Raw genomic sequence first — 12,927 nt, forward strand, 5'->3', positions numbered from 1 at the left:
GTTTGCCCCTTCAAGGTGACTTTGTTGGCATACACTTAGAAAGAGCCACCTCCAGGCCACTGAAGGAAATGTTCAACCATCACCCTGTGAATGGGTTTCTAAAATCTTTCTTTCCAGCCACTGGCTGAATTTTTTTGCAGCTGGATTTTAGTCTGCCAGTAGCCCAGAAAATAAAAGGAAACGTCTAATCAGCTGAAGGGAATTTGGTCGTGGTGTACCCAGAAAACCCAGCCTTGAAGGGTTAAAGCTGCTAAATGCTCGTTTGTGGATATGTAAAGACATCAGGCTATTAGTCCCTTTTCGTTAGAGGAATTTTCAAATATGCTTCCACGCAGCCTGGCTTCCCTAAAGGCAGGCAGTCCAGTGAATGGAACTGCACCTCTCCGGGCATGGTGAAGGTGGGAGTGATAAAATGGGTCTGGGATAAAGCTTCTGAACCAGACACCAAAAGAAACCTGGTTCCTTTTTAATCTCCCATATGTTTATTACCAACACATTTTTACTGGGTATTTCCAAAAGGGTTTGTTATAAAGAAGGGAGAGCTACTGTCATTCGTGGTTCATCTAACACCTCTGTTAAATAGGTTGAAATGAAGTAGGCACTAATACCAAAATACATAGGGTTTGGTGCAGGACATTAGAAGTGTGCTTGCGCGGAAACTGAAACAATTGTGGACCAGCTCTTGGTCACTGTGAAGTGGTTTGACAGTCCTATCAGCAGCACTTCTGCAGCTGGTGTTGCAGGAAACGCCACCTCCATTTTGCACCTAGACAGTATTAACTTTTATCATCCTCTAATCAACAAGCGTTGTCACTTGGACTAGATAAAAGGAGAGAATTGGCTAGATGGAGTGGTGAGTTAGCATTTACTTATTAGGAAAGGAAATTTTTAAAAACTAATTTCTCCAACTCCCTCAGCTAAAAGTGAGCCTATGTTCACTCGGACTTGATGGTTGCACAGCTGTAAAAATCCTTTTATCTTCAGTCTTATGTTGTTGCTTCCATCTTACTAACATTAAACTTCTGTATAGGAGGTGGACTGGCTTAAAACCAGAAACTCAAGTGCTTAGTAACCTGCTATCCAGATTAATATCCAGTCATGTCTCATCTTTAAAAAGAATCGTAGGTTTCCTGGTTCTAGGAATAGAATTGGCTTGCTAGTTAGTAAGAACAGTGATCTGCTAGACAAGGCTCTGATTTTTTGGCTAGCATCCTGGATGGTTTTTTTAAAACACTATAAAATTTAATTATACCTGGTTCCTCAACGTAGTTCCTAGTTCCAGTTTCACAAGGGAGTCACTGGGATAGTGGTTTGGTTAGTTAGTGGTTCATGTACAGAGGGCATTTGCAGCTGCCTGCATTTGACAATTACCTGCAGGTGTCCAGCTTAACAGGTGATTGTGTTAACAACTTTGGTATTTGATTGTGAATTGGACATATACTCCCCGAGCTGCACCCCTGTAACTCTTAAAAGTGTAGTGTTTGAATCAGACTTATCAGTACTAGTAGGTGGTGGTGTAGAATCATAGAATATCAGGGTTGGAAGAGCCCTCAGGAGGTCATCTAGTCCAACCCCCTGCTCAAAGCAGGACCAATCCCCAACTAAATCATCCCAGCCAGGGCTTTGTCAAGCCTGACCTTAAAAACCTCTAAGGAAAGAGATTCCACCACCTCCCTAGGTAACCCAGTCCAGTGCTTCACCGGTTGCTCTCCCTCCCCTGCTGACCACTTGCCGCACAGCACGGCAAGGACTGAAACAGGAGAGAATATTTCTTATCAGATTGCTTTTTGGGGGCTAATACAGGCTGGGGATAGCCAAATTGTGGAAAACAGAGAACAAGGGGTAAAATTAGGGGATACCATGGTATAAAATAGCTGGAGAGGGACGGCTGTACAGGTGCTGCCTGATTTTCAAAGATATTGAGTATTGACAGTTCCCATTGACTTCAGCTAGAGCTGTGGGCACTCAACAATTCTGCAAATCAGGCCCGTAAATTAAGCCGAGTTCCAACCGTGGCACAGTGGGATGGACACAGCCCTGTGACTCTCCATGCTTTCTTAGCCTTGCTATAATGCAGCGATCTGCAGAGAGCTTGCACCTGATGTTTCAGTTATTTAAAGCAGAATGGTCTATCCCTTCCTACAGCGGCCTTTGTGGGTCATTTGCCAAGCCAATGAATCAATCAGCAAAGGCAGGGCACAATGGCAGCCGTGGTATGAAACTAAATAGTCATGGTGGGTATCTAGTTTAACAACCCTTATGTGATGGCATGACTTGCAGTGAGAGGCACAGCGACAAGACACCATCTTCTCTTGTATTTGCTGTCGGCGCCAGCTCTTGACCTATGCATTCAGGAGGAGGAGCTGGAAGGCTGAAGAGCAGTTTCGTTTTTCCACATAGAGCAGCAATTCTTGATGATTGGAAACTTGAAAAACCTTTTCCCCAAATAAAGCTGGAGCCATTGATCATAGAGCCTGAACAGAAGATGAAATGTTGTGGGTAGGGGTAGTTCAGATGGTACGATGTTTTTCTGAGCTTGGCACAGATCAGCATGTGAGAGATGAGAATACTGTACCTTCATCACATAGTAGTACTCATAGTTACAGTGATACTGTTAAACTCATCTCTCCCTATTTCCCAGGGAAACTGTTTTAAATTTGTGAAACCAGTTCCTAAGACAGGGAACCCTATTGACCATTTTTAATTTCTCAGCGATTACAAAACAAACATGTAAGCATCAGTTGAAGCTGCCAGCACGAAAAGGAGATTCAGTCACTCTCTTTGCCAGGGTAGTTCCTGCTGTGTCCATTACTGGCAATGGGATCTGCCAGGAATTTCAGACTAGCGCCACAAAAGCTTGAAAACAAACAGGAAAACAAATTAACTGAACTCTTCCAGATGCAGCAGGGATCTCTTACACTTATCCCTCCTTTCAGCAAAGAGCATATCACTCCACTCGGTCACTCATTTGAAGGCTGGCCTTAAGCCAATCTCTCCTGTCCCGGTAGATGGATGGTATTACCCATATGCTGTTCGCTGGTACCAGTGAAGAGAGCAGGGTAGAAATCTTCTTGATAAAGTTGTACTTTTGCTCAGCCCCCATCTGATTATTTTTGTTAGGAATTTTGTCAGGAATTTTTCACCCCATGTTGGTAGCACGGCACTAAAAGTCAGGCTTTGGAACACACTGCTTCTCATCAGCCCATACAATCAACATATGGTGTCTTGTTTAAAATCATCCTGGTGCTGAGTGACCTGGGATTCATCCAAAGGAAACTAGAATTGGAGCTGCAATGGGACCTTTCATAAGGGTAGCCTTGTGGCTAGGGACAGCGAAAAGGCTTGGCTGTCGTTGTCTTTGTATGGGGGGTGGGAGGGGGAGGGATATTTTGGATTTTTTTTAAGACCATAATTAGGAGATTTAACATGGCACCTGTGTGAGAAGGTAGTTTTTACTTTTGGTGAAGGTTTTAAAGAGAGAAACAAAGCTGCCTGTGACTGTGGGCTATAGTTATTACTAGTGCTAGGGTCGCTTGCCCCTGCGATGGACTTTACATGCTCTTATTCTGTGGGTGAGCTCCCTGTAGCAACAATGCCACTTCTGAGAAGTGAACCACAAGTTTCCCTTACTTTTGTATATGTGGAGGGGGGCGGGGGGAGCTTGCTTGTACAGTTTGGTGAAATGAAATGAGACCTTTTCAGTTGTTCCTAAATAAAGAGCATAAAATATGAACAGGAGCAGCGTGGTGGTGTCTGTATCCGTTGGAACGGTGGGATTAAAGGGCCAGGCACGTTACCTTGTGCTTTGCCAAGAGCTGCTGCACAGCGGCTCTTCGTTACAACTCTCTTTTCAAAGCCACTTGTTTGTGAGACGTACTGCCCAGCTTTCCGCACGCGGAGTCCAACAGGGAGAGCGTGCCTGGTGGAATGGCAGCTGGGTCCTGAAGGGGGAAGCACACTTCTCAAAGGTAAGCCTCTAGGACAGACAACCCTCTGGAGTCCACAGGGATTTGGCTGTGCCAGACCATCCCTGGGCAAGGTCACCTCAGTCCTCTGTATCAGACACACACACTTCCAGATTTAAATCAATAAAAATCGCCACTTCAATATAAAAGCAGCCATGACTTTCCATCTGCTGCCCCATTGTGTCACCAAAGCCAGAGACCTGATGGCTGAATGTAAATCAGCTTCCAGAGAGCACATGGGCGGGGACTGCCTGGAGGCAGGAGAGGGGTGTCTGGGTTTTGGTTCACACTAATGTACGAGTTAGGATCACCCCAGCTAACAGCATTCAGTCTGACTGCCTTCCAATCACTAGTCTGTTCCCACAAGCCACGGGTCCTGAAACACAGGGTATTAAGGTAGTATGGGCCAGCGCTGATGCATCTGATTTGCCAGACTTTGTACCTCACAATCTCCTGACCCTTCTCCCCTTTTTAAAAACAAGAATTCATTGAGACACCGAGGTCTGCGTGGCCTTCAGTTCTGATGTCACCCCCTCCCAGTGAGCCTGGCTACTCCCGGGAGTGCAGTTTGCCCAACAGAGCACGAAGACACACATTGGCAGCGTCCAACGCCCAGCAGCAATGCTGGTAGAGTCCCCCACATAGACTTAAAAGAAAGTGATGGCTCCTAGGGCGCATGGGAGGGTCTGAAATACTCAAGGACTGCATTGGTCCACGGAATCGAATAACTTACACATTGTGCACTCTTCCATCCCTCTGGAAAACAGCATGACAATTTCCTCAAGCAGCCTGGTCCAGGCTTCGCAGGATCCATATTCCTCTGCAGCCTTCTTAGGTGTCTCGCTCTGCGTTCTCCCTGAATGTTTATCGCTGTTTCAGCTATTTGTCTGCACATGTGCTCCTTGTTACAAGAACATACCAGGGCATATTAGGGTTTGCTTTGCCGTTTCTCCCTACCCAGCCCCCTCTGCACAAAACACAATGAGGAAAAAGTAAGTTGAGGACTTTTATTGGACATTCTGGTCTTCAAAAGAGTGAGCTGAACACAATCCTCAGGCTGAGTGGGGAGTATGGCTCTTAAGTAACACCAGTCAAGAGCCAAACACAATATAGTGCACTGCTGTGGAGCATACAGCCTGCCTCAAGGGCTGTAGCATGGTCTATTATCCTGCCTTGTCCTTCCACCCCCATGATAAATACAGTCCCTTTGGAAGGTTGGAATAACCTAAATTCAGACCCCAGCCTAGAGAGCAGGTACGAGTTAACTGTTGTGCAGTTGAGTAGCCATTTATCACTAGCCCTGGAGCAGCTCTGTTTGGAAAAGGACACATTCCCTCTGCAGATCATGCAAACGCTCGGCCAGAGGTGTTCTTCCTCTCACTTTAAAAGAAAAGGCAAAGCGTCGCCACCTCCAAAATAAGGGTGGCAACAACTTGTCTAAATCTCAGCTGGAGAAGCCACCAGTCAAAGCAGAATTTGCAACTGCCAGCTCCTAACCTAAACCAGAGCTACTCAGTCACATGAGTTTCAGCAGCCGGGAGTATTCCTTTAGAAGCAGCACTGCCAGAAACCACTAGACTGGTGGCTGCACGCCACGTAGGAAGAAACTTCTGTGGAGCTGCACCTGCTGCCAGCAGGGCTGAATTTGGCTCAGTATCTCATGTAGCTTCTCTGGTGAGCCTCAGCCTTCTGCACTCCCATTTTCTTGCTACACCTTCAGTTGGGAGTGCTCATGCAGGCCTCCGCGGCACACGTTCCCTACCTGACGTGCAGTTTGGGCGACAGAGAGCGATAACCCACAGTATTTCAGACCCCTTGCCTGAACTGTTTACAAGGCAACATGAAGGCAGGGAGAGCGAGCGAGCTCCAGGTCCGCCTGAAGGTGCAAGAGAGACTGCACGCAAAAACCACAGCTAGCTGCTGGCTTGAAACGCACTGAAGAGTGGCCACTAGGCCCTCTTCTGCAGTGGAGCATGAACTCGGCAGCTAGGGCAAACCTCGAGAAAGCGGAGACGTTACACACTTAACACTGACTTTTTTATTGTAACTTAAAGCTAGAGGGGCCTTGTAAACTTTGAGTTTCACTACTGGACCCAGAGGCAGAGGCTATACAGGTACTTTGATACAACAACAAAAGGACTGAGGTGCATCCTGCCTGGTTCTTAGAAAGTACCTCCCTATGGGGGCATGTAAAAGGAGGGAGAAGAGGCAGGTCACTCAAGGGAGTGGGAAACATTTACATCGAGTTAATGCTGTAAAAAGCTTCCCTACCAGCTTCTGAGCAGGGCTGGGATCTAGATTTCTCAGGATATAGGCTCGAAGGGAGTTTGTTTGATTATAGACACAGTTTTGTCTCCAGCCTTAATAGCTGACAGGCTATACACATTAATACACTTCATTATGGGCTTGGTAGTAGAAGGTGGTTGGGTGGTGAGTTTTTTTTAATTTCTCCACTCAAACACACACCAGCAGAGAAACTGGAAAAGCTGCCTGAAAGTAGGCCAAAGCAGTGACGTTTCCATAGAAACCAGTTCACAGCGTTCCGTGATAATCACAAGCACTAGAGGTGCTTTTCAGCAGGCGAAGTTGGGCTAGAGCCGGTTGTCCCCATTCACCCTGGTCCTTCGCAGTACCCTGCAGGGGAAGAGAGGAAAGGGGAGGGGCTTGAGATGAATTCTGCTGCAGAGACCTTAACAAGCAATTGTGCACTATTTATAATCCCAGTCATTGCAAGGTCACCCAGGCTCCAGCACTGGGCCTCAGGCTGGGCCGCTAAGCCCTTATGCATCCATCTCAGAACTGTTAGATAGAGCTGGCCGAAACGTGTGTTTTGGGGGTTGAGAGACATTTCAGGTTTGAAATGTGGGCTGTGCCGCTGAATGAAACCCCTTTTGCTGAAGTTCCCTGGCAAATAGAAAATTTTGTTTCAGAAACACCGAAACCTTCTGGTTCCCAAACGAAACATGAAACTGACGTTCTTGTCAGTTTCACGGCTGCTAGTCACTCAATGTCCGTTTCATGGAGCTGCTGCTGGGGCTCTGGTGCAGCCCCATAATATGGACTGCCCAAGAACCTTGGCTTCCAAACTCCTGGCCCAGGAGGCTCCATGGGCTGTGTGACTCCTGAGCGGGGCACCCTGAGCCAGCAGTCTGGAAGCCCTGATGTTCCCAGCCCCACAGCAGTCTGCATGGCTGGGTTTCCCCAAACCCTGTACGCCAGTCCCAGGAATTCCAGACTCCCAGCTTTATGGAAAGGAGTCCTTAGAGCCTCAAGTTAAGCCAGGGCTCTCAGAGCTTTCAGGTTCTCAGCTCCCAGCCAGGAGCCTGGCAGCTGGAGCATAGCCAGCCCTGAGAGCCCCAGCTCCTCCTCACTTAGTGTTAAATAGGGTGAGGACTTCCTTCCTGCCCCAGAGCGTGAATGGCAACCTGTGAGATACACACCTGTCTTGCAGGCCAGAACTCTGCAGATGAACCTCGCTCATCCACCCGTCAATATGAAATACAGGCGCTTTGCAGGTGCCTGACGCACCAGCGTGGGCGGAGAAGCGTGGGGAGTGTGCTGCAACAGCCCTGACACAGGGCCTACATTATGACAACAGGCTCCAGTGCCTCTCCATGAATGGTAGGATGTCCCCTGCCTTAGCTCTGCCACTAAACCAAACCCCTCACTGAGTCACACTGGACTCCTGGTAACTGTCTCCATGGGCTGTCGAGATCAGGGAGCTTACACTCCGACAGCGTCACAGGGAGACGATAAGGAAAACTGCCGAGTAGGCAATAGAAGCTGCACTGATTAAAATCAAGGGTAGCTTGGATCCAAGGCCATGCTTGGTTTGCGTTATAGGAGCTCAAGGTAGAGAGAACAAATCCCTTTCCAAAACTCCACCGTGTTACCTTCGCTCTCGGCTGTCAAATTGGTCTGCTAGCTGCTCCCGGAAATCCTCAAATGGCTGTTGGTAGCGGGCGTCGAAGGACCCTTCCCGGACTCGGTTTGTCAGGAGCTGACTTGAAGGGTCACCTGTCCGTTCTCGGAGGGCCGAGGCACCGAAGAGGTTAATTTCTCCATTTTCCTGCTTGAATCAGAAACAAGGGGAAGTGATTTTTAAAGCACAGCACTGGGACTGCATGCACATTCTCTGCAAGGAACCAGAACTGTCTGTGTAGTTGTGCAAACACGAAGATGATGTGAACAAGTCAGATGTGCAAATGCGCATGCAATTGTGCGCTGATGCTCTTTAGACGTCTGCCCCAATTTTAACAGACAAACACTAGCTTTAGGGCAAGATTTTGTTTTTTAAAAGACCTTCTGCTAGAAAGGGAATTACCAACCCTTCAGGCAAAAATTGTGCATGACAGAACTACATGAACCAGCCCAATTGAGATGAGATATCAGCCTCTCTCCCTCTCCTCTCCCCCAGAGGGAATAAGTTTAGAAACCAACATCTCCTGGGCCTGGAAGCTAGAATTATACCTGCTCAGACGGGAGCTTTAGAGTGAGGATCCAATGAAAACCAAGTGCAGCACAGGCAGGTGCGTTCAATCTTCATCCCCAGAGCTCTGCCTCACCCCACTGGGATAAACCCACCTCAGGCAATGCCCCAGAGGGGCCCACAATATGCCATGCTTGTCTCCTGAGCAGGGGCTGCCAGTTATTCCCAGCTGTGTGGTGGGTTTCTCACAGGGACCAGCTTGAAAGAACCAAGCTGGTTTGTTGTGAGAGACTAGGGGGATGTTCTGGGCTAACGAACAACAGCTCTGGAGTCTTTAGGATGGAGGAGGCCATTCAAAATCCCACTTGTGCCGCTGCGCAGCAGGCATGGCAGAGAAAGCAGTGGGCTCTTTAACGATCGCCAAGAGGTCGGGACCTCATCTTTAAGAGCCAGCCAGGAGATAGCATCTCCAGCACGGAGGGCAGGTCAGTGCTGCCTCACAGCGGGCAGTGCCACGCCGCTTCCTGGAGCGCCAAGCTGTTCAACAGAGGTCTCTCCTCCAAGCACAGACCAGACTTACCCTGGCTTAGATGGGAGATCTGATGAGCTGGGAAGCTCAGGTTGTGAAGTAAGATTAGTAAGGTGGTGAGGAAACAATGAATTACAGTCTCACTTAGAGTACGTGTACACTGCAGTCAGAGGTGTGAATGCAGCATGGGCAGACAAACCCAAGCTAGCTTTGATCTAACTAGCCCAAGTGACAAGAGCAGTGAAGAGGTGGCTAGCTGCTTGAGTACATAATGAGGGTGAGGGGTGGCCTTGTACATCTGTGCTGCTGCGGTTTCACTGCTGCTATCAGAGCTAGCTAGATCAAAGCTAGCTCAGGTACGTCTCCTCGTGCTGCAGTCACATCTCTCATTGCACTGCAGATATACCCTAAGGCTGGGTCTACACTACCCGCCTGAACCGGCGGGTAGAAATCGACCTCTCGGGGATCGATTTATCGCATCCCGATGGGACGCGACAATCGATCCCCGAATCGACGCTCTTACTCCACCAGCGGAGGTGGGAGTAAGCACCGTCGACGGAAAGCCGCAGAGGTCAATTTTGCCGCCGTCCCTACAGCGGAGTAAGTCGGCTGCGATACGTTGAATTCAGCTACGCTATTCGTGTAGCTGAATTTGCGTATCTTAAATCAACCCCCCCCTGTAGTGTAGATGTAGCCTTAGTCATCAGGGGAGCTCAAAGCCCTCTGGACCAGTCAACCCTTGGTTTCTAAGCCCATCAGTGTATCTGCTCTCCTGTGTTACAGAGAAGGACAACATTCAAGTGGACCAGCCTTACCTGGCCAGGGAAGATCTCTATTTTAACAAGCAGGGAGGCCAACTCCAGGTTCTCGCTGTAGTTGTTCTTCAACGGCACAGCTCTGTACCCTGATACAAAGAGAGCACAACCGTTACCGAGGGAAACCCAGGGGAGGGCTGGCTAACGGGGGCCATGCACAGCACAAGCAGAGCCTCATGCACACGGCCACCCCCAACCGTGCACACACCTGCTTGCTCTAATCAGCACAAAGCAGACGGGGCATTTCTAACACACCCCTGTGCAGAGGAGCCAGCACTACGTCTGTGCCCACTTAATCCTTAGGTTGAGGCTGTCAATGAAGCTTGCGTGGTGTACAGACTTCATGCTGGCCCCTCGACATAGGAGGTGAAATTCATCTATTTTAGGGCCAGAAGGGACTGGTCTGACCTTCTAGTGTGACCTGCATAGCACAGACCAGAGGCCCTTACCCCATATTTCCTGCATCAAGCCCATAATTTTTGTCTGAATTACAGCATCCCTTGTAGAAAGGCACCCCATCTGGATTTAAAGATTGCAAGGGATGGAGAGTCTACCATGTCCCTAGTTACATGGTTCCAATGGGTAAATACCTCTGTTAAATGTCCACCTTATTTCTAGTCTGAAGGTGCCTAACTTCAGCTTCCAGCCAGTGGATCTCTTTAGGCATTTTCCTGCCAGATTAAAAAGCTGCCTACCATCGGAAAAACTCTTCCCCATTTCAAGCCTTGTGAGCATGACCCAAGGCAACGATGGGTGCTTGTTGCACCCAGGCCACAGAAGTAAATTGAAGGGATGCAGGGCCTCACCCTTCCCCCAGTGCCCTCCTGAACCCAGAAACCAAATAACGGTTACATCCCTAAAGGGAGCGGCGCACCAGCAGAGCCCTCCGCACAGTATGCAGTTAGGACGCTAGGAGAGCAAAGCTCCATCTGTTGGTTTCATCCCACTTGCAACAGAATCCTAGTGGTTTCCTACGTAGGAGGGTTTGGATGCAACCCAGGAAGCGGGTGAGTTGATGGACCTGGAGCAAGGACCGCTGGTCTACGCCATCCCCAGAAGGTGACTAGGAGACTTAGGGACAGAGGGGATGTGAGCCCTGTGTTCTGCCATGCTGCTGACCCACCCTGAGACAGGTCCTCCCGCCACAAAGTCTACGCAACAGCGGGAAGGACACACACACGAGTGCAGACACCCAACTTTACCTGTCTTCAGGCCTTTCACTGGGAACGTGGCCTGCGCCAAGAAATTCTCGTCACTGAACATGTCCTCCTCATACACCACGAAGCGCAGGAAGGCGAAGTCGGGGTTGCTGACCTGGAAATTGAAGGACTTCTGGGGCCAGAGGGGGTTCAGGCCGTTGTCCGCTATTTAAAAGCACAATAAATCAATCAAACACCAGCCCCAACATTCCCTTTGCTGCAGTATGGAGCTTCCCCACGGCTTCTCCCCGGTTGATTTCTCAGAAAAATTTACTTGAAGTCTGGCTCATTTAGTGTCTGGAGTGAACGCTGGCAACTGCTCCCTTCCAGAAATCTTGTTTCCTTTGGCACCTACAGATCTAACAACAATTGTCCAGGAGCTCTGGGCTTTGAGCTCTCTATTTGTACAGCACCTAGCGCAACATCAATCTGCTCACTCAGGCAGCTCAGCGTTATAAACCTCAGAGAGGGAAACTGAGGCACAGACAGCTCAAGTGACTTGCCCCATTTCATGCCTCAAGTCCATGGCACAACAGGGAGTGAACCCAGGACAGTGGACACCCACTCCCCTGCCGTAACAGTTAAACCAACATTCCTTCACACCTCCTTCGACGGTATGGCATGAAGTTCAAAACCCTGCCACTGTGCCTTGGAGTGAGACTGAGTCCCGCAAACTTGCCATTCACCCCTCAGTTCTACATTAGCTACAAATGGCAAATCATTCAAAGAGTCTCCGAGCCGCCCAGCATGCTTTGAGGCGAGGAAGAATTCTCGTAACTCTTGCCTCAGGAGAACAAGCGCCTGCAATGTGGCATGGTTACACGCTTTGAAGGGACAATGTCAACTGGAATTCTTTAATATTGGCCCCTTTAAAAAAAAAAAAAAAAAGCCCCCTTTTTTGAGAGTGCCCCCCCCCCCCCCCGCACCCTTTAAATATCAAGTACTAGAATTAAAAGATATCCCTTCAAAGGGAACACAGATAAGGATTTCTGCTCCTCTGATGGAGGTTTCTTCAGATCTTTTCAGCCAGAGGGGAAAGTGACTAGCGGCGAATTTCACCCCAGCTGTCTATAGAGGGGAAAACCATGAAAATGACTATCCCCGAAGTGCTGTCAAATACACAGAGGAAACACATTGAAACAACAGAGAAATTGTGTGTGTGGGGAGGGTTTGCTAGCTTCTTTCATTTACAGTCTTGGTCTCTAGAGGAACTGTGGTGTTTGCAGGTGGAAATGTGCTTCTCACATTGCCATGTCCCCCATTAGCACTGAGCTCACACCATGCAGTACCGGAATAGAGCCCCTGCTTGGCTCAGTGAAGCTTTGAGCTATTTGCAGGGTGTGCAACGCTGCTCACCACATCAAACGGCGCCCACAGTACATTCAGGACTAATGTTTAGCATGAGCACGAGGCTTCCCAAGCCTCTCGCTGGCCCCATGCCTGGAGGCTCAAGGGTGAGAGCCGCAATAAAGTGTGTGTGGGGGGCGGAGGCAGAGGCAGCTAACATGAAGCAAGATCCTGGCGAAGAGCAGCGGGTCTATGTACAGACTGTGGAGAAGTCTAGCCTAGCTCCTGTTAAAACTACAAAGTGCTGAGTCTTCACGAGGAATTTCCCTCGTGTTCGCTAACACAGTATTTTCCCCTAGTGAAGATGCATGCCCAAGTGTCAGATCACACACCAGGATCAATGGGAAGGGAAACCGTTTACAAACAGGGTGAAGCACATTCTATCAGGGGCTCCTGTTTCGCAGGCACAAACTGCGCCTGAGATTTTTTGCGCCCGTGGCTTCATTGGGAAAGCCAACCCCGGTACTCACCCACGATCTCCGTCTTCTGTTTGGCATTGTCGTACTCCGCTCCAGACACCTCGACCTCCACAAACGGGCAAACGATCCCCCTCCCGTTTTTGGGAAGATGTCGTGCCCCAAGGATCTAGAAAAAGGAAGAAAGAATTTGTGGTAATGACGAGAATGGAAAATTGCCTTCTGAC

At 49.0% G+C, this 12,927-nt stretch overlaps 1 protein-coding gene across 5 annotated transcripts in view; it reads right to left on the reverse strand.

The window, feature by feature from the left end:
- Positions 1-4,958: 4,958 nt before the first annotated feature.
- PLCG1 (phospholipase C gamma 1) overlaps positions 4,959-12,927 on the reverse strand; it is a 98,247-nt gene continuing 90,278 nt past the window's right edge. For 3 of the 5 annotated variants that reach the window (XM_034787325.1, XM_034787326.1, XM_034787324.1), the window contains 5 exons: positions 12,755-12,869; positions 10,941-11,102; positions 9,739-9,827; positions 7,859-8,037; positions 4,959-6,599 (listed from right to left, as the gene is read on the reverse strand). In XM_034787325.1, the coding sequence (XP_034643216.1) occupies positions 6,557-6,599; positions 7,859-8,037; positions 9,739-9,827; positions 10,941-11,102; positions 12,755-12,869 (588 nt within the window). In that variant the 3' untranslated portion in view covers positions 4,959-6,556. The remainder of the gene's footprint in view (positions 6,600-7,858; positions 8,038-9,738; positions 9,828-10,940; positions 11,103-12,754; positions 12,870-12,927) is intronic. The other 2 variants (XM_034787329.1, XM_034787327.1) reach the window with 1 other exon arrangement.

The sequence above is a fragment of the Trachemys scripta genome, chromosome 12, assembly GCF_013100865.1.
Source record: "Trachemys scripta elegans isolate TJP31775 chromosome 12, CAS_Tse_1.0, whole genome shotgun sequence".
Lineage (NCBI taxonomy): Eukaryota > Metazoa > Chordata > Testudines > Emydidae > Trachemys > Trachemys scripta.